Source organism: Odontesthes bonariensis, chromosome 14 (assembly GCF_027942865.1).
Source record: "Odontesthes bonariensis isolate fOdoBon6 chromosome 14, fOdoBon6.hap1, whole genome shotgun sequence".
In the NCBI taxonomy this organism is placed as follows: domain Eukaryota; kingdom Metazoa; phylum Chordata; class Actinopteri; order Atheriniformes; family Atherinopsidae; genus Odontesthes; species Odontesthes bonariensis.
The window spans coordinates 25,727,971-25,752,527 of NC_134519.1; the positions used below are offsets into that span (position 1 = coordinate 25,727,971).

Here is a 24,557-nt window from a genome sequence, read left to right on the forward strand (position 1 = left end):
ACTAAAAAACATTATCAAACTATAAGAAGCAGCATGGAGGCCTGTAACAGTGCTATTTTTGTTTTGTTTAATTTTTACAAGATAAGATTAAGTTTAATTCAGTCTCATCATATTCATCATGTAGTAACCCCTTTTTCGTTTTTTATGTCAGACAAAGTTGAATATCTAAAATTCTGACGGGAAAAAAAAGGTGTTTTGTCAGTTTGTGTGTTTTCTGAGCGCGTGTGTGTGTTCAGAACAGCTTTTCCTTTGAAGTCCTGCTCAACTCTTAATTGTCATCAGGTCAATTCAGGTCAGGTCTGTCTCAAATCTCAAGGTATCTTGTTCCATTCTGAAATAGTCTGAGATAGAATTAAGGGTTTTTATGTATCTCTCTTCTCGTCTCAGTTCATATATATTTATATATACCACCGCTCAAAACTGGGAAATGTCCCTGTTTTCCATAGAAACACACATGAAATTAGTGTGAATAGGAAATGTAGCAAATGAACATGACATGCAGACATTGTGAGAGAAATAATGATTTTAATGGAAATGATGAAAGTGTTCTTCAAACTTTGCTTTCGTAAAAGAAAAAAAAAACAATTAGAATTACAGCAATTACAGCCTGGCAGACTTTAGGCATTCTAGATGTCCATTTTTCAAGGTGATCTGATGAGATTTCACCCCATGCCTCCTGGAGCATCTCCTACCAGATGGGTTGGATTGATGAAGTCTTCCTCTGTACCATACAGTCAAGCTCAATAGGGCTCAGATCTGGAGACTGAATCACGGCTGACTGCTTATTCTTTAAATATTACCGACACATTTTGGAGGTGTGTTTTGGGTTATTTTCTTGCTGTAGGGTGAAATTGGCCTCAATCAAGTGCTGTCCATGGGCTATGGCATGGCGCCGCAAAATCCTGTGATAGCTGTCCTTCCCCAAGGCCCCTTCCACTCTGTACTCCACTTTTTATTGGCCATTCTGCCATGAAGTCCAGCACTCTCAAGTCACCTCTTCACTGTTGATGCCGACACTGGTGTTTGGCAGGTACTATTTATTGCAGCTGCCAGTTCGGTGCCTATGAGGTATCTTTGTCTTAAACTACACACTCTTATATATTTGTCTTCTTGCACAGTTGTGCATTGGGGACCTTCCATTCCTTTTTCTGTTCTTGTCAGAGCCAGTTTGTGCTGCTCTCTGAAGTGAGTAGTTTCCTCGCAATTTCTCTCATTGAATAGCCTTCCTTTCAAAGCACAACAATAGCATGACTGGTCTCCAAAGAAAGTTCCTTCTTTCTGGCCATTTTGAGCCCGTAACCTAACAAACCACAGCTGGTGCTCCAGATACTAAACTAACCTAAAGAATGCCATGCTCTACAACGGTTTTCAGCTTTCCTAATAATCAGCAATCCTTATAAAATGATTAACTTGGGTAAGCAGCGATACCAAGAGATTTATGCAGAGGACTGACAGTTGCTGATTATAGGCCTCTATGCAAAAATGTAAATCTTACTTCAGAAATCATCTGATACATTTTAATTGTTCGTGAAATTGATTAAATTGTTTGTGAATTGCATGAAAATGTGTTTTTCTTTGGAAAACAAAATAATTTGCAAGTGAATCTATGAGTAATTGGTAATTAGATATGGTAATTATATATACATGTATATGTGTGTATGCTTATGCAATTAATCCCTAAATGTCTGCTCTCCTGGGCACAGTCAAAACCACACAAATATTTGGGGTTTGTGTCCTTATCCTGTGCACCCGCGTTGTATCATGAAGACCATTTTCCACCCCTATACATGCACAGTGATTTATGGTGACAACCTTTGCAACTTGGACCATTCCCCAGCTTTCCCTGAAAAATGAAAGCATAACAAACCACTTTTTTATTCTTTATTTAAAGCAAATACATATCCCAATTTCCTCTGACCGCTGAAATCTGTGGCCAAATTTTGGGAACATAAAAAGGGTTTCATGAAAAAATTAAATGAGTGGCAGCATGGCAGCAGCGTACGCATACAACACAGGGGTTCTTGTCTACTAACGAGCCATCTGACGAGACTGACGTCATTAACAGCACTCTCTGTCTCCTCAGTTACAAAATATAATCAAGACTGTTAACATAGTTGCTCTGTTTATAGGCACGAGCAAGGGGATGTTGTCCTGCTGAGTATCAGTCTGCACATACAGTATTTCAACACTGAAAATAGGATCATATTACAAAAACAATTTAATGGGATACATCATTTTTCTCTTTGCTTCAAATGAATCTCAAGCTTAAAGGATCTTCAAATGAGATATGTCAACAATATTACAGACGTTCGTTGGAATAAAGGGGGTCTTACCAATTTAGCAGAAATGATGCTATGAAGTGTGCACTCCTTTTGCAGGAATAGCCTCAACATTTACTTGGAAATATGGCAATGTGGCAAAGTTTTCCAGAGCTAAAGTGGAGATGAAATGAAATAGAATCCACAGGCGGCAGTGTCTGTATTATTCGAGTGTTTTAGTCCGCTCGGAACAACACAGAGCTGCCGCTTATCACCAAAGTCAATAGTGGAAAAACAAGACTTGTGGGTTATAATCTGAGTGGGACTCGGATAAGCGGATATTAGCTTGCCACAGTGACTGGAACACACCAGTTACAAATAAAAACCATCTTTCCTTGCTTACTCCTAATGGCTGCTTTTATCCTGGACCAAAGTTCAGATCCAGAGCAAACTGCAAATCAGCCTAAACCGGATCATGTGGCACTTATTACATTATGTAGTGACGCATTTTTTGTGATTACGTTTCTATTGTGTAAATTGCCTCCTTTAAACATATACAACTGTTTAAGTGCAGCAACCTGATATCATCTGTGTCTACAGTGGCAAAATGTATAAAGCCAAAACCCCTTACTAAAAAAAACTGCTCTATAGCCCAGAGAAGGCATGCCAGATTTGCACAATATTGCCATGAACGAGGGTCTCCACCTGAACCAGCCCAGGCAGACCAGAAGGTGTGGTGGCAGAAGACCCCCTTCATGGACCACCCCATCAAAGAGCCATCATGATGAGGCAACAACTGATTGCACGGCTTTAGTTGCAGTCATCGAGCGCCTGGCCATCGCAAGACGTTTTTTTTTTGTTAGCCTTTTTCATATCAAACCATTTCTTTTTTATTTCGGTGACATTACGAACTACAGGTGACATTGAATAAATAGCACTCCTAATTGCTTCCCATTTCTTCGCTTTAGCAGGTCCCGTAATTCCACTGCTGACACTGCTAAAAATCTCTAAAGCAGAACTTTAATCTCAGAGCCCGTAAAGTTGTTCTTTTTGCGCCTTAATTCCATTCTCATGACTCAACACTCAACACTTCCTGGCACAGGAGAGAGGAAGCACTGCCTCATATGGTATAATTTAGGGCATGGAGTATGCAAGTCTACCATCCTCGTGCACGTGCACTTAAATACGCACGGGTGGCATTCATCATTTACGCAGGTCGTTTACACACTTTTTCCGAAGTTAAGAGCGTTTGTTGAATATGATGTGGCGTGTTCGTACGAGACCTTATGAAAAAAGTAAGAGAAATTTAGAATAAAAATACAAAAATGTTCTTGCATGAGGCCCATGCTTATGTGCATTTTCTTTATTTACTTGGGCCAGTATTGATAAGAATTTATGTTTTGAAATATCACAGTTTAAAAAAGTAATGGCATACAACAAATACTCACTGTTAGCATTACGTACTTTAAATGAGTGGTAGCGACAGCCCAAGCAGATTTTCCTCGACAAAATTCTAATTAGACACAGTATAGTCAATGAAAAATGTGCTCGACCAAATGGGGTACATGCTGCCAATCCAACATACCGACATTCCAACATTGACGTTCAATTGTCGGAATGGTGACATTTTTTTAAGAAATGAAACGTCCCGTCATTCCGAATTTCATTTTTTCTTTTGTCGTAATGGCGGTATGATTTTTTCTTTTCAACATACCACCATTCCGACACGCGATTTCAGCACCACACGCGTGGACAGCTCGCCATGCAATAATAGGGCTGCACCAGCTACAAATGCCCGAGAGAGAGACATTCTAACACCCAAGTCAAGCAAGACTGATCGCACCCACTCAGGACAAGTTCAGAAGCAGGTGCGTGTTACGATTGCGCCCCCTGCCCACATCCCTCAAGTGGATCTGTCCATACCGCCATTACAGGATCATTGCGGATCCTTAAAAAGTATTAAAAAGTCTTAAATAAAAAATACGTTTTTTAAGGTCTTAAAATGTCTTAAATTTCGCCAATTTTTGAAGAGTGGCATTAAATTTCATCAGGGCGGTGTTAGCCCGATTCTTTATATTGGAAGCCCAAGAACCAGTTGGAGCAGTCTTAAGTTTAACAAAGTATTTATTGGAGGTCACAGGTCAAGTATCAGCGCTGGACTTGGAGAGACAGAGTTCTCGCATGAAATCCGTCCGACCAAGTCCCGAGATCCGGAAACATTTCATATTTATGTTCACCCTTATCTCAGAGGTTGTACCTACATTTGACGACGCATCATTGAATATTTACTCATGATGTGAGCAGGCCATCCACCGTCTTCGTCATGTTCTTTGGATGTGATAAGCGATGTGTGAGTGTTGTTTCAGGCATGCATCTACTGCACCAGACCTATCTGTCCTAAGAGACGCTTTATCTGACCCAGTTATTTTATCCCGCTACGTCATCTTAAAGTGTTGGACATACATTGCGTTGTATGAGCAGAGTGTAACGTACAAACTAGGAAAATAGATTATCTAGAGAACTACAGAATATGAATACATAAAGTCTAAGAATAAAGCCAATTTATAACAGCGGCATTAAATTTCATCTGGGCGGAATGAAAGAAAGATATGTCTGGAGAGAGCTTTTGTGTGTGCGCGAGTACTTCTGGTGAAAACTTCCAGTGATTTGACAGGTTAGGGCCAGTGGCCATAAACAAAGGTTATAGCCGAGAAGAAAGATGATAATATAACGTAGCTAAAAAGACTAGCTTTCTTCAGTAGCCTAATGCTTACCGATTTAGCAAGCCTAGCAGCCTCGTTGCTAATGCTAGCCGCCGTAACGTTACCAACCATACCCGACGTCAAGGAGTTGGCTGAGCAGGTTATGGAGGGGCTGGCAGAGTTAACTTCATAATGGGTTAGTGCAGGTTTCATTCACTTGTTTTCATTCTTTCACAGGATTGATTCACTTCAATGGTTTATCCGATTGCTGGCCGCCGAGCCATTATGTGTCTGGGTTTGTGTAGGTTACTGATCATGGTTGTTAGCAGTCGATAGTCAGGTTGTGTGATGTGTGTGTATTTTTTCTATGGGTACATGCCATTGACTGAGCGGTCTGTGCTCGTTTTTTATTTTTATTTAATTAGATTGGAGATACTAATTACCTCCGCCAAGGAGGTTATGTGATCGCCCAAGTTTGTCTGTTGGTTTGTCTGGATGTCTGGATGTTCGTTCGTCTGTTCGTGCTGCAATCTTGCGACCTGCCACAAGGTGGCGCGACCTCAAGGTGCCAAAGCCAAACAGAGCCAAAGCCAGACAGAATGCATATTGCGCGGATTTGCTGTAATTAGCACAACAAAAGATTGCAACGGCAAGCCAGTGTGCATAACTGCATATAGCGTAATAATAACGGCGAACACTGCTTCCCGACAAAACATTATGATAATAATAATAATTAATAACGGCGAACACTGCTGTTCAATAATGAATAAGGAGAAGGGAATGCCTCTTCTGCTGACAGCGCCAAAGAACAAGTAGCCCACATCAGGAACGTATGTCCATACATGGCTCGCTATCCACAGGTAGGTTGGCGGTTGGCGGAGGTCTGAGTGCATTTCTAGTTAATACTGGGGGGGGGGGGGGGGGGGGGGGGGGCTGGTCCCGGGGTGTCGGAATGGTGGTATCAAAGTGTCGGAATGGTGGTATCAAAGTGTCGGAATGGTGCTACCAAACTGTCGGTATGGCGGGATGTCTGAGTGACGGGATGTCGGAATGCCGGTTGCATACCGACCAAATGGTGTGTTTAGACCAAAAGAATCTTGTATTTCTTGCTCGATACGATGCATCAGGGATCATTCCATCCGTGATCTTCTGCTTATTCGAGGTCGGGTACATTACGCAAATGTCAAGAGCTGTAGCGGACTGCCGTGATTAAATCCCACTGATTCGAACCAAACGATTCGGTATAAAAACTCATCGTCCTTAAGTGGTATCGAACCCCATGCTACAAATACAGCTGTCTTCTAAAGGAGGGGTTCACTCACAAAAAGCTGGGCGAGTGTTCATTTTGATTACATTCACCTGTAAATAATGAAAAGACAGTTGGAACTATGGAAAATTTTAAGTGGTTCTTTATTAGTATGGTCTTTGATTTCCTTCAGCTTATATGTTATGACTCTCTAGCGTAGGAGCCCTAATAATGTGCTGCACTAATGGTAACTCATGTGCATCCAGCAGCCTCTTGGCTTTGCAGAGTGGCGACACTGTGCTGTGGAAGTGCTGGCTTGGCAGAAGAATGGGAGAAACTGTTTGTGGAATGAATGAAATCTTCTCCTGCTGCCATTTCTTGACTTTAGACAAACACTTGACAAAGTTTCACCTCAAGAGCCAAGCAGACTACATCAGGCTAAATGGTTATTTATTGTCTTCAGAGTCCCTATGAGATGTCTTTATGTGGACTCTGTGCATCGTGTTACCTGTAGAGAGGATTTTTCAGCTGGCTTGGTTTGGCCAAACGACAAGTTCAAGTATTTCATAGTCTCTTTTCTGCCTCTCTGCGGTTTTAGAGCTGTTTTCTTTCACAGGACCAACTGTTCACTTGCCATGGCCATTCATGTCTTCATTCATTAATTTTCCACTGTTTTAACTGTCATCAATCCCACTCAGACCTTCAGCAGCCGCTGTGTGCTTTGGGTGAAAGTTGGAATGTGTCAGTAACAGTGCCCAAGCTGCTTCAGACTAGAGGCAGTAGAGGATGAGTCGGTTTTAGGTTCTGTCATGCAGTGGTGTCACTCTGAATCATCAGCAGAGCTGCAGTGTGATTGATGCACCGCAGACAGTCCAATATATATCATGGCCTTACGCAGAGATCCTGCCTTTATTCAGCTGTATGGCACCAACTCTTTGCATTCCCTGGTTTCTAACCTCTGTGATATTAACTACTCAGTAATAAGTTAGTGTGGTCGATATAGTGCCACATAGTGTATTTCTCTTTCTCAGCAGGTGTCCCTGGCTTGGTGTTATGGTGCTTGTTGTCCCATCTTTCCAGTGTTCTCAGCCCCTAGCCGGTCAAGGCAGATGGTCGCCCTTCCTGAGTCTGGTTCTGCCAGAGGTTTCTTCCTGTTAAAAGGGAGTTTTTTCTTTCCACCATTGCCTCGTGAATGATCAGGACGGGAGATTGGATTGAGGAGAAGTTTTGGTGCCATCTGTTGGTTTCCTTAGCTGGGCACCTTCTTTTTAAATTGGCTTTGTATAAATTGTACTGATTTGGAATTTAAGTAATTGGAATTGATCGATTATGATTGTATTACAATGAATCGGATTGTAATTGGCTTGAATTGGGCCGTATCTTTGAAGTGCCTTGAGAATATTGAATATTGAAAGCACATTGAGATGAAATGTGCTATATAAATAAAGATGCTTTGCCTTGCCTTGAGATGACTTTTGTTGTGATTTGGCGCTATATAAATAAAACTGAACTGAAGATCTGTTTAAAGAGAATTTATTGTACTATAGCACCTTGTTAAAAACACATTCTGGTCTTTCAGAAAACATCTTAGGCTATGTACACACGTAGCCGGGTATTTTTAAAACCGAATGTTTCCCCCCCTCCGTTTATAAAATAATTTGTATCCACATTACCTCGTTTTCGAAAAAAACACCTTCCACACATAACCGAACATCTGCGTTTTCACCTGTCTTGACAACCCAAATGCATTTGCTGTTTTGCGCAATCTGCCCTCGTGAGCTAAATAATAAAGTGTGCACGCAACTTTTTTGAGCACACTGACAGGTGATCACATTACAGTGGACTGCCCCTCGATATGAGGACGTAATAATTCCGACAGCGACAGGAGTGAGGAGTACGACTTGGGCGTGTAAAATCAAGGCTGTAAACAGCGCCTGCACAATAATAACCGCCACAGTTCTCAAGGCATCCATGCTTCTTCAGTAAACAAAGGTCGCACTTTAGACTTTAAAGCAGATTTGTTGTTGTTTTGGCGCATATTGTGACGTTCGAAAACGCAAAACTCCGGTTATCTCTGTCTACACGCAGCTGCATAAACGGAGTTTTCAAAAATCTTCACTTTGCCCGGAGTTTTTAAAAACATTCGTTTACGATGCATTTTTATGCGTTTTCATGTGGATGACATGTCCAAACGTAGAAAAATATATTCGTTTTAGCAGATACCCGGCTACGTGTGGATGGGGCCTTAAATTACCGCCAGCATTACGTGCAGGTAACCTTTTTTGTTTGTTTTCTTTTGTTCCAGCTCGACTTTCCTATGTAAAATGGCAGTAATTCTTGGGCTGTGTGGTAATATAATTGAAATCCATGTAAGATCTCAAACTTTTTGGCGGTGGCATTGTCCCCATCACCTGGGGAAGGATTCCTCACCGTAGTGAGTGTTGGAAAAGCTTGCTGATTCCTATGGTTTTCTGTGGCTAGTGCTTTCATCACATCATACAGTCTAAAAAGTAACGTTGTGCCTATTTGAAGTATTTCTGAGAAGCTAGGTTGATCTAGTCATGTCATGTGTTTTAAACAATATGGCTTGAGGAAGACGTAAAACTTTTCTTTCAAATTGAGCAATGTTTTTTTTTTCTCAGTGTTTGTTTTTAGAGTTTTTTTCTGTTTTTGTCAAGAAAAGAGACAATAGACCACTTTCACAGCAGCCATTAAACATGAAAACGCGGGTAAACACAGGTGGTACTAATCACATTTATTACAGCTCTGCACAGAACTCTCATTAGTATTATTAGTACCACCTGTGTTAAGGTTTACTTAGTAACCTGTTCAATTGTGAAGACAGAAACTAAATATGCTAGCTAACCAGCCATTAGCATTAATTAGCATGCTGTGGCTAGTTAGTCCTGCAAACTGTCTGATACCATCTTTTTGTTGAGTGTTCTTTTTTTTTTTTTTGCCATTTTCTGTTTTGACCATGGGCTATAACATTTCAATGCCATACATCATCATTGCAGTCATCTGAACACATCAGACATTTTAAATCTTATTTTCTCCACTTTCGTACTTTCCGTTCTCCCACTAGGAACACTGTGTGCTCTCCAGAAATAATATGGCATTTATTCAGTTAGCCTACCTATAAAGCACAGATTAAAAAGGGCCTGGTAAATGTCCACAGTCTACCCTCTCAAATAGACATTGGACATTAATCAGCTGCAAAAACAATTTTTTGTTTGTGCCTAAATCATCCACCTTGTGTTTTCCAACAGAAAAGCTGGACTCATCCTCTCCCAGTTGGATGAACTCTCCCCTTGGTGTAAAGGTCTCCTTCAAGAGCCGAAGATTGGTCTTCGCAGGATGTCTCTCAAATTCCTGTCCTGTCGTTACACTGATACCAAGGCCTTTGGGCTCAATTGGTCAGACATGGGCCAGGACGTACACAAGGCCTGCGACGAGCAGACGCTCGCCGTCATGTATAACGACTACGGCGAGCCCAAGGAGATCTAAAGGTTTGAGTTTTAGTTTGGATCTGCACAAAGATTTGATCGACCCGCCAAAACAATTAGTACTTAAAATGAAGGTTTTATATACATTTTCATAACATGTGGAGCTCTGGTACCATTCTCAAATGCTAAGCATTATTTGAAATGGCATTTACCCTGTTTATCATACTGGCTTTAGAACCAATGTATTATTAACATTTACATTTATTAACAAATTACTGTGACAGCTGGTAGTCTCTGAAGATTTAATATGACGTTATACCCTGATATTGTGTTAATTAACATCTCTTTACTGTGCTGTGTTTGAGCTGTTGAAGTCCATTCCTCCCTTAAAAGACTTAAAATCAATAAAACTGTGTGACATTCAGGTGAAGATATACTGTCAAAGCTGTCCTTGGTTCTGGTCATTCTTTATTGTTGTTTAAGACAGCATAAAATATATTTTCTCTAACATACATACAGAAACGTCACACATCTAAATCTGATTAACTGGATATCTGTTGGGAGTCAATTGTCTGCTGATTAACTACAATTTCTCTCTAAATCTGAACATTTTACCGAACATGGATACAAAAATCTCTTTACTGTGCTGTGTATTTTCTGTTTTTGTGAAATATTTTTTAACGATTAGCATTTTAAGAGCAGTCCTGAAGACATGGGTTCTCTGATTTGATTCTAATCTCACATAAATTGATCCGCCGGTTAATCCTGACATGACAACCCACTTTCATTCAGCTTTTGACATATTCAGATATTACAGGAGAAGATCTGGGACATGCGGGAGCTTATTCGTAACACTTTGTGCCTGTTGAAATCCAAACTAAGTGTTATATTTTTTTATATTACATAATGCTACTCGTGATGTTGAGAGATGGCAGCTGGAAGCAGCCAGCCTCAGTTACTTGTAAAGTTTACATGAAAAATGAGGATTCTTCATTATCTCAAGATTTATATAGGTATATATGTCCATAAATATTTTACTGGTTCACAGATACACATTCATTAAAGACTAAGTACGGCTGGCAGGTGGGCACTTGGGCTTTAGAGCTGTACCTGTGAACAGTTCTCGTATTTGCTGATCAGTTGCATCAATGTATGCAGTGGTCAGCTCTGTTCTGTTTTGAATGAAATCTGCCTCACTAGTAGCAAAAAAGAAAGGCGTTTTTTTTTGTCAATTGAGCTCGTTGAAAAGTTAACAGGTGCAAAATAATGTTAAGACATACGTTGAAAAAAAAACAACATTTTTTATGAACTGTGTCTATAAAGAAAAACATATGGGATCAAATTAAGCATTTCTGAAAAGCAAACATCTCTGTAGACAGCAAAGGGCAGTTGCAGAGGTATGGATTCACAACACCGCAACTTCATCCACATTATTTATGCCGATACTTTCCAATTTTATTCGGTTTTTGCGATGCCGTCGCAGATATACAATCATCGAGCCTCTTCTGTAGCGGTGTTGATATATGCTTTTGTCCTTGTGGGCAAGAAACTAATTCACTTTGAAAACATGCCGTATTTGTCTTTTTGCAACCTTTCTTTTCATGAAAACTCTATTCTTCTGACTACTTCAACAAACCTTAATTATCCTCTCCCGGGGACGAAACCTGAAATTTGCCACATCCAGGCCAAATTTAACCTTTATCTGCATGCCAGCGTTGATTTTTGGCCAATACTGATGATCTGCCAATGTCAGTAGTTTAGAGAATCCAAGAAACCTTGTACATAGCAAGTTTTAATTGTATAACCTGCTGAATGTAGTGTTGATAGTTTGTACTTAGAGATGAAGTTGTTGTAAATGAGTTGAACTAAGCAACAACAATCCAAGGCACACTGGTTAACTCGTCATGTGATCAATAAAACCTGTCGAAAAATGATTTGACAGCATTGTCCTTTATTGTTTCTAAGTTTAGGGGAAAGCTTTTGGTGCTTCTGAAATGATAATTCTGCACTGAACCTGCAACACAAAAGCAACCTGTTTTCATAGGATAACTTTCCCTTTGCCGTGTCCATTAAAGTATATATTTTTGCTTTTTGTCACGTTGTTTTGTTTGCAGTGGACGTGTTGGCAGCTGACGTCACAGAAATGCAAATGTATATTGGCTTTTTTTTTTGCTTTAAACAAGTCTCATGTATGAATACTAAAAGGAATGCTTGTAGATTTTTGTATAGGCGGCAAAGTATTACATAAATGCATCGCATTTCAGTGTGTTACTTATGTAGATAAATCTACAACTGGTGATATTTTACATTTATGTGTGCTATAGTAGATAGTATCGTACCGTTATATCTGCAGTGTGTTGTAGTCTTTGCAGGTAACGCAATGATCCGGTCTTAATATGAATTATCTCAGTTGCATCTAAGATGCAGCCTGTGCATTTTTGTCATGGAGGGAAATTTATGATGACGTGGATGAAGGAAACAAGTTGGGAAATATGTAAACAAAGTTCTACCTGCATGACAAATTGTCCATAATGTACTGTATGTGTCATCACAAACTTTTTTCACTTTGATCTTTGCTACTTCTGAGAACAATAAAAAGCATATTATTGAAACATGGCTGTACGGACCTTTTTCAGAGCCTTCTAAAGAGATTCTTTTTGTTGTCATCATATCCTTCACATAAGTATTCTTGACAAATAGGGTTATATCCACTCTTGCACTGTTCCAGACGTTTTTACATTTTTCTTTGTCTTCTTTTATTACGGATAAATAATTAGTTGCCATTTCACACCTGAAGCTATACCTGATAAACGTTCTGGTTCTGGGACTCACAGCAACAGACAAAAATGTTCCCGTCTCCTTTCAATCATTCCAATCATTCATGCAGGTTCACCAAGAATTTCACTGCTTGGAAATTAAATAAATGTTCTCTAAGGTGATGGAAACATGACTGAATCTGTGTGTGTGTGTGTGTGTGTGTATGCACCGAAGAATCAGTTATTTACGGGCAAAGAAACCGACACGTCCTCTTTGAATGAACATAAATCAAGAAGCACATTTTCAGGGTCCATATAAAGTTGCTATTTATTTCATAGAGTATAAAGTACAGTAAAATATCACAAAGAACATGATTATACTTTCATAGATACTGTATACGTAGTGACAGGGGTAATAATGGAACTGTCTGTCTTCTCAGATTTCAGTTTTTAGTGTGTAAACTCCAACATTTCTTTACTGTATGTGCAGATTTGCTTCAGTGGTATTGACAGTGTTCACGTCATAAAGTCAGTATTTGAACTTAAAGGCTTTCCATCAAAGTTTAAGGTGAAGTTGCCTATAATACTTGACATTTGTGTATAAATATATAGAATATTGACCTGTGTGACTAATAGTTGGCCTGGTAGATATGTTAAGTGACCCAAATATATTATCTATACGTGCTAGTCTGTACAGATATGCCTCTTACATCCCTAACAGCTATCTGTTTGTAAAAGGATCCGACACCTCTTCATCAGGATCTGAACTCACGCCAGTGTTTGGGAAGATTTGTTTGGTCCGCCGTGAGGACAAACTGGTGAAGGTTTTGGGTTTTTTTTCAGTTAATGACGTGGAAGATGCAGTCAGCTTCACTTAGATTTAATTAAATCAGTCCTCGTTGGTTATGAGAAGCCATATAGGGAGCGAAACATCAACCACTCTCTGACTTGGCATCAGTCTGATTAATATGGCTGATGTAAATATTTTTCCCCAGTAGCCCTCAGTGTGGGGATTGTGCATTCACTGGACAGTTCTCAGGCACAACCATTGCTCTGCTCCAACACTAATCAAGTCCAGAAAAGCACTTGAGGGCATTCACAACAGTGATTTGATCTAATTATGATGACTTGATTTTTGGAGCAGAGGAGCTGCAGTCAGTTAGGCTCTAATCTTCAAAACATTCGCTGCTCTTACAGTGAACACAACTTTGAACTTGTTAACAGGGAAAAAAAATGTTTGTATCCATGTGTGGATATTATTTTGTTGGACTGAACACAGGAATTAAAGTTTTGAATCAGCATGACTCATATTTGATGCAATTTTACAATCAAATTTGTTATGATGAAATAAAAATTATGTCTTCAGTCACATTACAAATTGTTAAAAATCAGATTTTTTTTTTCTGTTTGTTGTGGTGTATCGTCTGTGGTTTGACTCTTGTTTATTACAAGTTCAGCTTCTTTTATCCCTCCATCTTATTGCATTCCTCCTCCGGCTCCACCTCCTTTGTCCAAGTGTTTGACTTTGTTCTTGTTCTCCTCGGCATCCGGATCACGGCAAGTGCACTCGTCCTCGCTGCAGTCCACCCCAAACTGGATGACCTGCCAGCAAACAAATGCATCCTTCAGTGTTTGGCCTCCCAGACCTTTCTGCAGACCTTTTGGTCTGGAACTGGACTGAAAATAAAGCCTCTTCCATTGTGAGTAAGTCGACTAAAACCAATAAAAAGAGCTATAACAAGCAGTGGATGAAAGGAAACATTACATCAGGAGTCGCTGTAAAAGCACAGTCAGTGAGAAGGCCTCCCAGCTGGGCTGTTACATTTCAACTGTAGGAAAGAGAATGACTTTGAATGGCAAAAACAGACAATAAAAAATAAATTTCCTTGACCTGACCAACTAGCATTGTGTTTGTGCTGAAAGGTAAGCACGCCTTAGTACTCGTTGCCTTTCCTCACAGTTTCAAAGAGAGCTCCAATGGCCCCCGGGAGGCCGATAAAGCACGAGTCAAATGCTTCAACGTGGCCTTTGAGCGGCAAGAAAATCTTGTGGGTCTTCAGGGGAGAGAGGAGGGAGGAACGCACCACCGTGGAGGTGAACGGATGAACACATGTTAAGAATCAACAACAAGAGGCTGCCAGCTCTTGTCTAGGAAGCGAGCCATCACCACAGGTTGCAAAATAAACTCTGGTGCCCCGCGAAGCAGTCTGTTGCAAGAAATGTAAACATTCGCTCCCGGAGAAAAGGAGTGAGAGGGAGACCGAGAGAAAGAAAGGGAGAAAGGAGAGTGGGAGGCAGAGAAAGAAAATAAGGATGACGGCAGGCATGGCGAGCAGGCGAGGGGGAGGTGGCAGCTTGTCAGCCTGCGCTGCTGATTGCAGCCACTTTTGGAGGGTTGATGGCGGCGTAATCGCTTCTCTGAGGGCTCTCAACGAGCTGCAGAAGACCTAGCTTCCCTGAAAACGCCAACAGCCCCATTTAAGATGAATTGGCGCATCCATTCAATGTTTCCCTAACAGCCTCATTTTGATTCATTGATGCCGGCTCAGAGCAAGCCAAAGAATATTCCACTTTGGAAGCCTTACAACAACCTTTGGACGAGGTTCTTTTTGCCTCGTCCACAGAAACAAAAGCCAAGTGTTTAGGGTGTTTCTGAATGTGTGGAAGTTGCCTCCTGCTGTTTACTGCAACACTCTGACGAATAGAACGTGTGACGAGAACATTTCAGGGTGACGCATTCGACTTTGGATGCAATGAAAACCAAGCACGTCCACTTCCTTCTGTTTGTCTTCGCTGCTTTTACAAAGTAGTCCCTTTGGCAGACTCATACAAATACTCCTGTTAACAATTCAAGGAAAGACACTGTGTTTCCAAAGATGGTATGGCAAATCAGATCTGTTCTTTTGGAGCTTTTCCCTTTTGGCTGTTGTCTCACCAAAGCATCTCTTGAGTATCTCTCCTTGCTGATGCCCTTTAGACCCATCAAGACAGCAGGATTTGAGTGTCGATTCAAATATCTGCAGGTCAAATGTGTGTGAATTGTCCTAACTAGCTCACCTCAAAGTCTGTATGTACTGAAACTAAAGCACCACCAGCTTTTTTGATTCACAGGAGACCATTTGATGTGGGCCAAGCTCTGTTAAACCTTCTCATTTCCTACACCTGCATGAGTGGAGCCGCATAGAAACGGCATGGCCCCTGCTCCATCAGCCTGCCGGGGCCGCGGTGACAGCCGTCAGGGTGCTGACTCTCACGCCGGTTTAGTTCACTTCCTTGAAACGACCCCCACTCACTGAGCTGCTGTTTTATAGTGGCCGACTAAACCGCAGGCCGTCAGACACCTCTCTGCTCCCACACTCATACCCTCCACCGCCCCCTTCCCCCGTAAAAGAGCAGTAAGTGGCAGTCTGGCAGCTCATTTATTATGACGGCAGCTACACACTCGCTGAACCCCTTCTCCTCTGAGGAAAGAGCTGCCAGTGAGTCATGGCGTGCTGCGGACATGGAGGAGACAGCAGAGGCTTGGCCAGCTGTAGGCCAAAGGGATTAATAGGCAGGGCCCCCTGAATAAGTGTCATGAATATGTGGCTGTACTGTAGCCAAATAGCGTATATTGGAGGCGGAGAACGGGGGCACTTCCCAAAGGTCCACATGGGAGAGACGTTCTCATGAAAGCACGGAAAATAGCAAAATAGATGTGTTTATCCAGAAGCAGTTGGGGGAATGAGTGCCCTGGTTTCCACCACTGCCTGACCTGGGCTTGCTCATTATTTTTCATACCATTCCTCCTGGCCACCCAATACGTGCAGCTATCATTTAGCACAATAAGTGTTAAGAGATGTATTTGCATCTTGTTGCGAGCACAAACCAGCTGTCGCCAAGAAGAGTACGTTAGGATGGATAAACAGACAGTCAACATATTCCTCAAACCGATTGGGTCTAAAATCGAACCTGTGCTCTTTTTAAATATCGGCACCAAATCCTGCTTTATTTTTACTCAGAGACGTATCCGAGAGTGTTCTGATAACATGACCCTGAGTGGTAACTTCTGCTGGGGCGCAGCAGCTGAATTTGAAAGGTGAGCAAGGGTGTAGCAGTGTGGGGGTGATGAAAGCCTGCTTATTTACAATTTGACTGGAAAAGCTGGAAGCCACAAGTCTCCTCTGTTGCTCAGACGAGGGAGACTAAATAGGCCGCTAACAGGAGAGAGGAGGGAGTAGCAGGGTTCTGTGTTTGCAGCACAGTGCTAATGCCAAAAGAGACAGATTCCTACAACTGTAAATAGGAAGAATGTGACCCTGAATGGAGCTTCAGCCTCTACGCTCCTGATCACACGATGCACTGTACATTTTGCCACTTTTAGGAACAAAGGGGAGTGTAATTGTAAGGTATGTTTATAGACGGGACTCTAAAATCTGATGAAAAACAGAGCACAAGGTACCAAAGGGACAGATATCAATCTCTGTTTCTCCACAGGAAACGTTTGTGTACCTTCTTCGTGGAGAGAGTGGATGGGCAGCAATCCCCTCCGTCATACTGGCAGTAGGCCCTGTTGTTGATGGTGTCGCACCAGCCGTCCCCTCCAAAAGGCTAGACACGAGTTGAAAACAAGAAACAGTGTCACATTGAAATAATAACCCTCCAATGTTAATTCAACCTCACGCGGCATGAGAGGCCGGGAGGGCCAAAAGAAAAAAGGAAATATGACTCAACATTTTCCCAGAAAACAGATTTTCAGTAAGTTGTACACTTTGTCACACAATGAAGTTTGGAACAAATGTGCGTGCGGCGAATGAAAATAAACAGACTTTTCCAAGTCTGATCCTCGTTGTACAATCAGTAATACCAGAAAATCTGTTGTGTGGTCAATGGCAGCTGTGACAGAAGTTATGAAAGACAGTGACCTCAAAGAAGATCAAAAATATTCCTTTTGTACAATATAATATAACATAGAAAGACTGTTACATTTCCATGCTTCATCTGTGGTTATGCAACAAAACTGCTAATGTAAGAAGCAACATGTTTTTTAGTCTGAATGATTTGTCTGGTTTTTTTTAATGACCTGTCACAAAAACAGGCATAGGCATTAGGGTAGTTTAGAATATGGGATTGTATATCTATCGTATATCTTGGTAACAGCTGCAGACCTGACATCTTTTAAAGGTGCTGTTGTCTGTACGATACCTGTATTTGAAGGCTCTCCTGCTCTAAACCCAATGACCTTTTTCAATGTTTTCATCCTGAGCTGTGAGATTAGCTGAGATTATCAGTGAGGAAGGAATGGCTGAAATGAGTAACGGTCAAACCCAAAATATATGAAAAGGCTCTGCTGGACCTCTATGTGCCCAGTAAACTACATATCTAGAGCAGACTGGATCAATTTTAGCTAACAAATGGAATATAGAGTAGATGTTAGCCTACATAAACTACACTCTTATCTTTGCCTCATTCGCAGATTACTGACAAGCATTTATTTCTTCAAGGGTATAGTTTAAGCATCTCAGAAGAATTGGACTTAATCTAGACTTAAAGGGCTGATGTTCGTGATAAGACCATCAGAACCAGCTGACCCTGCTTCAGTCAGAAGATAAGAGTGGCCTCTTATCCAGAGAGTGTCTGATCCCTACAGCAGGCCTCACTTCCAGAACCCCTTAGAGCTGAGGCCGAAAGTCACAGACAAAACAATCCAGTAATGTGGCCCCGGAGTCGGTAAGAGGTGACTGTAGCCAACTTTTAAGAATGATGACTGTGTATCCTGATGCTTTCCGTGGCAGTTCTTGAAACAGTGAGACATCATGTGTTGATAGTCTGAAATGGATTATTATCCAGTGTGCTTAAGAATGACATGAGATGTGCTGCCCAAGTTTAAACTGACTGCAGGTTTGTGAAGTGAGTGAGTGACGGTTACTTTTGACATTCCATCATGATCAATGTCACAAGCTGATGTTCTCCATATATTTCAGCCAGAGAGGTTTCTTTTTACATCTCATCGAGCTGAACTTTGACAGACTTTAGTTTAAACGGAGGGGATAGATGGATATCATTTGACGAGTGTTTCGATATGATTCACGTTACTGGTGAATGGCGTTTCCGAAAAACCCCCTTGTCTAATGCCTTGGCCAGTGTGGGAGACCCTCTGGAGTGGCACGTATATAAGTGGAATTTGGATTACACAGAATCTCAAATGTATCATGATGAAAGCCTTTTAAAGTTTTCCTCTAAATCTTAAGGGTTTCTTTGAAGTGCCAACAATATGAAAATAAATGCAGAATGCCAAAGATGCTTTTGGCTTCCTCTGATGAGCTGATGGAGACATTTCAAAGCCTAACCTGTGCAGGGGGAGAGCGCAGCTGCTGAGAAGATTTCTGCAGTTTTCTCTTCACTTCAAAGAAGTCCCTATTTGAAGAAACCTCCTGCCTTTCCAGCTAAATGGCCACGGCATGAATAAATCTATTTAATCGTTCCGTTTCGGGGTAAATACTTTACCAGCAGCTGCACCACAAGCTTCATCCAAATTACTGCTTGTATGTAAATTTCTGAATTAGCTTGAGTGCCAAAGTCAGGCAACTTATTTAGCCTAAAGACACATTTAATTTGACTGTAAGAATGTCTTTAACTGACCTTTATTCCATTTGTTTATCTGCATTTCACTTGCTCAGCTTTCACTCCTTAGAACTGTTTAAATTAGCCGACCCCATACCCTTCTCTCATGGGGTTAATTTTAGGGCATGTTAAGGTTAATTAGAATTTTATTCCCCTCCAGGCAGCATATACCTTACGCTACAGAGAAATGCACAGACCCATGAAGAGTAAAGCAGCCAGAGTTGGCTGCACACCTTAGTCCCACATCAGTAATTAAAAGGTCAGCTGGTTTGTGCATAATCTTTACACAGAAACTCCCCTCAAATCAGAGTAAAAAAACAGCAAGACGAAGCAGCAGCCAGCCCCACACCTAGAAACATAAATATTCCACCACCAGGTGCTGACTCTTTCAAGATGAAACTGTCAGAAGAACCTGCCAGAACAATACGGAACACAGATATGAGTCCTACAGACCTCTCGAACAGCGATTTATTTCTTCATACCAAGTATCAGTCTTTACAGAGAAATTTTATCAAGTCGTCCCACACAAAGTTGCTTTACCCTTCTTAACCAAGACCTGTCTAAAAAACTGTTTTGGGGCTGTGAAGTTTCCCTTCTCTCACCTCCATAAGACTGAAACTTTTTGTTTTTATGCTGGATGTTATTAGAATTACATGTTGGCTTCTTCAAACTGAATGGGTCATGCTAAAGATTTGTAACTAGACAGAAGTTTGGGCTTTGATTCGATCATTCTGAGACATTTGAATGTTCCCCCTTAAACCACTTAAGTGTTGCTCTAGCAGTGTGCTAGGGTATGTTCTCTTTGTGGTGCCACTTTATTAGTCCTGTTGCACACTCTGGAACATTTCACAACAGGTTTGCAGTACGTATACTCAGCTCACTTGACATTTATACTGCACATGCTGTATGAATGGTGCTGTTACCTTGAGACGCAGGTTAATTAACAGCACCAGATCTTAATTAAGGGCTCCATGGCAAAGGGTCGAATACACTACTACTTTGCAGTTTTTTTTTTCTTTTTTTCAAAACATTCTTTGCTATTTGTATTCTTTTAATTTTCCTTAATCAATGCAACTTATTTGTTTGAGTCCATAAAACAAGATATAAAAACATTCCAAGTTGACAGTGAAAACTTTTAAAAAAACACTGTACAAAGGAGAGTTTAATGTATGTTAATGGTGTGTAGGGAAAAGCGGGGTAAAAGCTGTAAAGTGACAATGTCCTTGCACAGACGTGTGAAAGATCCTGGTTACTGTGTGTCCAGCAATCAGGTTTTACAGCCAAGCTCACTTACTTGTGGTTCTCTTAATGTTAAATGTTGCTGTTTCAAACTCCCAAACAGTTCTCTCAGGCAGGAGGACATGTCTAACAGAGAGGAGCCGATAGTTCTGCACTTTCAAACCTTTAACAGCAGCCAGTGAGCACCTTCAAAGTGGTCAAGCAAAGGTTTCTGCTTACTGGTTATCTACCGGCAAAGTACTACAGGCGAGGTGAAGGGTGGTGGATAAATACAGAGCCTGATGAAGTCCCAGAGCATGCAAGAGAGATATTCACTGGATAACAAAAGCAATCCAATTACAGCGTGGCTCCCCAAAACTGGAAGAAGTTGCCAAGGCAGAGCACACTTGCCTCCTCTGTTTAGTCTCGTCCGACTGCAAAAGAAGACCTATGTAAATTCTTGAAAATAAGTTGCCAGAATTTACTGTTCTGCTCGCCTTTGTACGAGAAACACATTAGTCTTAGTTTGCTTTTTTTGTGTTTTTCCAAAGAAACGTGTTTTTTTTTCAGAACAAATCATAAGAAACAAAACTGTTTATTTCGAAAAGAAAGACATATGTATTCTTAAGCTCAAACCTTGATCTTTTGCACCTCAATTCACAGCAGATGTTTCCCAGACAAAATGGCAGTCAGTCCAGTGAGCCAGAACCGAAGGTGTCAGATGTGCACAGCAAAGTTGAAAATCAAAGCTTCAGTCTTTCTTACTTATTCATTTAATACTTCACTGGTTGCTATTTGATTTCAGCTGGAAAACCACAACAGACACCAGAATTACCCGAGAATTACTCTACTCTTGCAGCCAAAATGCCTCTTTTGAAGTGATGCATAAGTCAATGCATTTAATTGGGCTCGCTGTCACAAACTCTTACTCTACTCATTGCTCTTATCGTCCAGCGAGCCATCTTATTCGTGCATTGAAGACACATCTAGAAAAACACAAAAGATGCTTTGCCTCTCATGGAACTCTTTTTGTGAGGCTCGAAAGGAGATAAAAACATCACAGAGTGGCCTCTATCTGTACTGAGGCCGAGAAGATGTCTGAGCCGACTCACACCGATAACCTGGGAACCCACGCACAGTGAGAGAAGAAGAGGGAGCGGTGGCATCTGGATGAGATCTGGCACAGATTGCACGCAAAACATGTGGTCTGGGATAATTTACAGAGTTGTAATGGAGGAGCGGGTTATGAGCAACTGTCTCGCCTAGCAACATTCACGGGAAGGTGAAAGGGGAAAATGTAGTGCTGGCAGGTAGGGGGAATATTTTAAAGCCGTGAGACATCAACAGTTTATGTGTTCCATCGGTAGTTCCAGCCTTTTCTAAACTCAGCGGACAAATGCCAGATCAAAACTATCTGGCTTTATGATTTCAGCTGATTTATTGTCACTGCTGGAATATCACCTCACAGCAGATTAAGTTAACTTTCATGAACAAATGACATATCTTATTCTGCACACAAGATATAATTCATCCAACAGTCCTTCAGCTGTGCTGAGGTGCCTCTAGGGGACATAATGTTTTTCTAAAAGGTGGCACTATAGGGAAAGTCATAGCAGCACAGTTGAAAATAATCAATTTGCGTGAGAACTGTCTGACAGGACTACTGTGACAAACCAGCTTTGGGATACATCTGATTCTTTTGTAGAAAAAAAATGAGAAAAAAAAAATCACCCTGAATTCGATAAAGCGGGTATAGAAAAGGGATGGATGGATACTATTTATTCATTCCAACAGGTTTGTAGAGGTAAAAAGCATATCCTGCTTACACAAAATAAGACACAATAAGAGTACAATAAGATTACACACAATAAGAGCAAAACTTGTTACACCTGCATATTTCTGTCTTCCACGATGACAATAAATAAAACCCTGAAGAAAAATGTAAAAATCCTTTTATGATTTGAATCATAAAGTATATAGTACTCAAACTGTAAATAATAATATTAATTAAATGGACATTGGCTCTCAGGTCCGGCACAGACAGGGAGCAACAATATGCTTATTGTTGCGTACAAGTTTCGGATTTAAAAAAAAAACTGTTCACTACCCTCTCTAACTAAAAAGGGAAAATTACAAAAAAAATTTAAGCATGGAAGAGCAACGTGTGGGCAGGAAAAGCAGTCTCGTAATATTCTACAGGGTTCTACTACAATGGCATCACACCAGTGGCAGCCATACATATACAGACTGTCATGTGTTTTTGTTTTCTTCAGCTTCTTGAGTTTTTTTTACTGAGCTTTTTTCTGTCAGGACATTATTTTTTAAACATTTTTCATGCTGGTTGGGATGCTGTACTACTTCAAGGATTCATCCAAGAAGTTTGTGAACCTTAAAAATATGTGCTTTTGACTCGTTTTGAAGACTTTTAGTAATGCCTGGAAAATGTCAACAAACCTAGACAAATGTAACACCACTGTGCCACATATGTGTGTTTGTATGTGAGTCAGCCAGAAGTCCAGTCATTCCCATAAGAACCCCAGTATCCTCCAATAGATGTGAGAACTCCCCTTGTATCATTAGTGTGATTGTGTCTTGGTAATTTTCTGCGCATATTCCATAAAGCTGGATGAGAACACTGCTAACACTAGCATCCTCTGTTGCAGAAATTAAATATAACCATGCAAAAAAAATGTATTTACCTTACAGTAAACAATGGGGGGTATATGTCAGATGTAGTTAGGGACCAAATACACGTGTATGTGGAAACATGTGGAATATGGGGCTCGAGCAAAATGAAGAGCAAGGAGGAGGAAGTTTCTACCATTACTGTGGGAATGTGATATCACTAGAAAATATTCCTGAAAATATCAGGAATTTAGTCCAGTAATGAGCCACAATTTCATCCTGATGTTTATTAATCTGTGCAATAAGAAAATGGGTACCACAGCATATTCTAGACTTCAACCCCTTTCTATCTGGCTTCCAGACTATACTGGCAAACAGAGACTGCAGACATAGCAATGCGAGTAAAAGAGGAGGCCCTGCAGTGCAATCCTGGAGCATCACCTCAGTAACATGCCCCTCCGGATATTGAACTCAAACTGTTTCTATCCAACTTCCATCAATGCATGTGATGTCATCTGCTCAGTTGTTGCTAAGTTACACACACAACATCCCAATGTAATCATGAAATTTTGACCAAACCTCTCTTTGTTACCCTTCAACTCTCCTATAGTTTGTGAACAGTTTTTTTTATTTCTATTTAATTTTCAATGTATTCGTTTAGTTGTTTTTAATAATTCATATTGAAACAACGTTGTTTGCTTTGGAGGAAAAATAAAGTATGATCCAATTCAACTGAATTGATTGATGGTGGCATGGCAATGATAGTATCAACTGACGCTGTTTGTCTGTGCCTTGCTCAGTTTCACCAGAAAAAAAGGGTTATTTTCCGCAATGGCACTCAATATTTGTAATATATAGAATTCCTACCATATAACCTATCTCAGTACAACTACAAATGTCTTCAGCTATTATTTCCTACAAAAGAAAATCCCTACAAGTATACATCAATTCACCAACAAATTGATGTTGCAAGCTTGTCACAAAACAGGAAGCTATTCTTTTTTCCATTGCAAAGGACGTCCAGCACATAAAAGGTGGACTGTTCTTTTACACTAAGCAGAAAGATTTAAAAGGCTTGTGTCAGCAAAGATAATTAATCTAAATCTGACATAATCCTTTGACTAATTTATTTTCCTTTATCAGATAACTCATTTGGCTTGGCAGGCATAATGACATTTGGCAATGGCAGAATCTCTGGAAAAAGGGCTTCTTGGACAGATTTGAAAAGGATTCCTGCAAAGTGCAAGATTATCAGTATCTGCCTGAGATTTGTCATCATGAAATATGAAGCATATTGCACACTGGCTCTGGTATTTTGAGTGGTAATGACAACAGGGATACACACGTTTTGCTTCATGTTTAATATTACTGGATAACTCTGGCTAAGGCAGTAAATCTAATGTGGTTATACTCAGAAATGTTGTCATTGTTGTTAAGGTTAAGTACTCCCTATCTCAGTTTTAACTAAATAAGAAAGCCGAATTGTGATCTCTGTGTACTCAAAGCCTTAAAAACACGAGGTTAAAGACTTACCCATAGACCATTATGCCCAGATTGTGTGATGGAATTTACTTTTTGTATGATTCAGTATGTAATTAGAAAGGTCAATTAAATCTAGTCTTTGACTTTAACATGTGTTTTACACTTTTCAAAATACCCCATCTATGACATGGAGAAAGGCTCTCTTGACTCCAATACAGCAT

At 40.6% G+C, this 24,557-nt stretch overlaps 2 protein-coding genes across 8 annotated transcripts in view; one reads left to right on the forward strand and one right to left on the reverse strand.

Moving 5' to 3' along the window:
* Positions 1 to 12,264, forward strand: part of astn1 (astrotactin 1) — a 357,848-nt gene extending 345,584 nt beyond the window's left edge. For all 7 annotated transcript variants that reach the window (XM_075483746.1, XM_075483748.1, XM_075483747.1 and 4 more), the window contains one exon: positions 9,476 to 12,264. In XM_075483746.1, the coding sequence (XP_075339861.1) occupies positions 9,476 to 9,713 (238 nt within the window). In that variant the 3' untranslated portion in view covers positions 9,714 to 12,264. The remainder of the gene's footprint in view (positions 1 to 9,475) is intronic.
* Positions 12,265 to 12,723: 459 nt separating this feature from the next.
* Positions 12,724 to 24,557, reverse strand: part of pappa2 (pappalysin 2) — a 65,745-nt gene continuing 53,911 nt past the window's right edge. Inside the window, exons 26-27 of the mRNA XM_075483753.1 lie at positions 16,900 to 16,998; positions 12,724 to 14,010 (exon numbers count right to left, since the gene is read on the reverse strand). Coding sequence (XP_075339868.1) covers positions 13,885 to 14,010; positions 16,900 to 16,998 — 225 coding nt within the window. The 3' untranslated portion in view covers positions 12,724 to 13,884. The remainder of the gene's footprint in view (positions 14,011 to 16,899; positions 16,999 to 24,557) is intronic.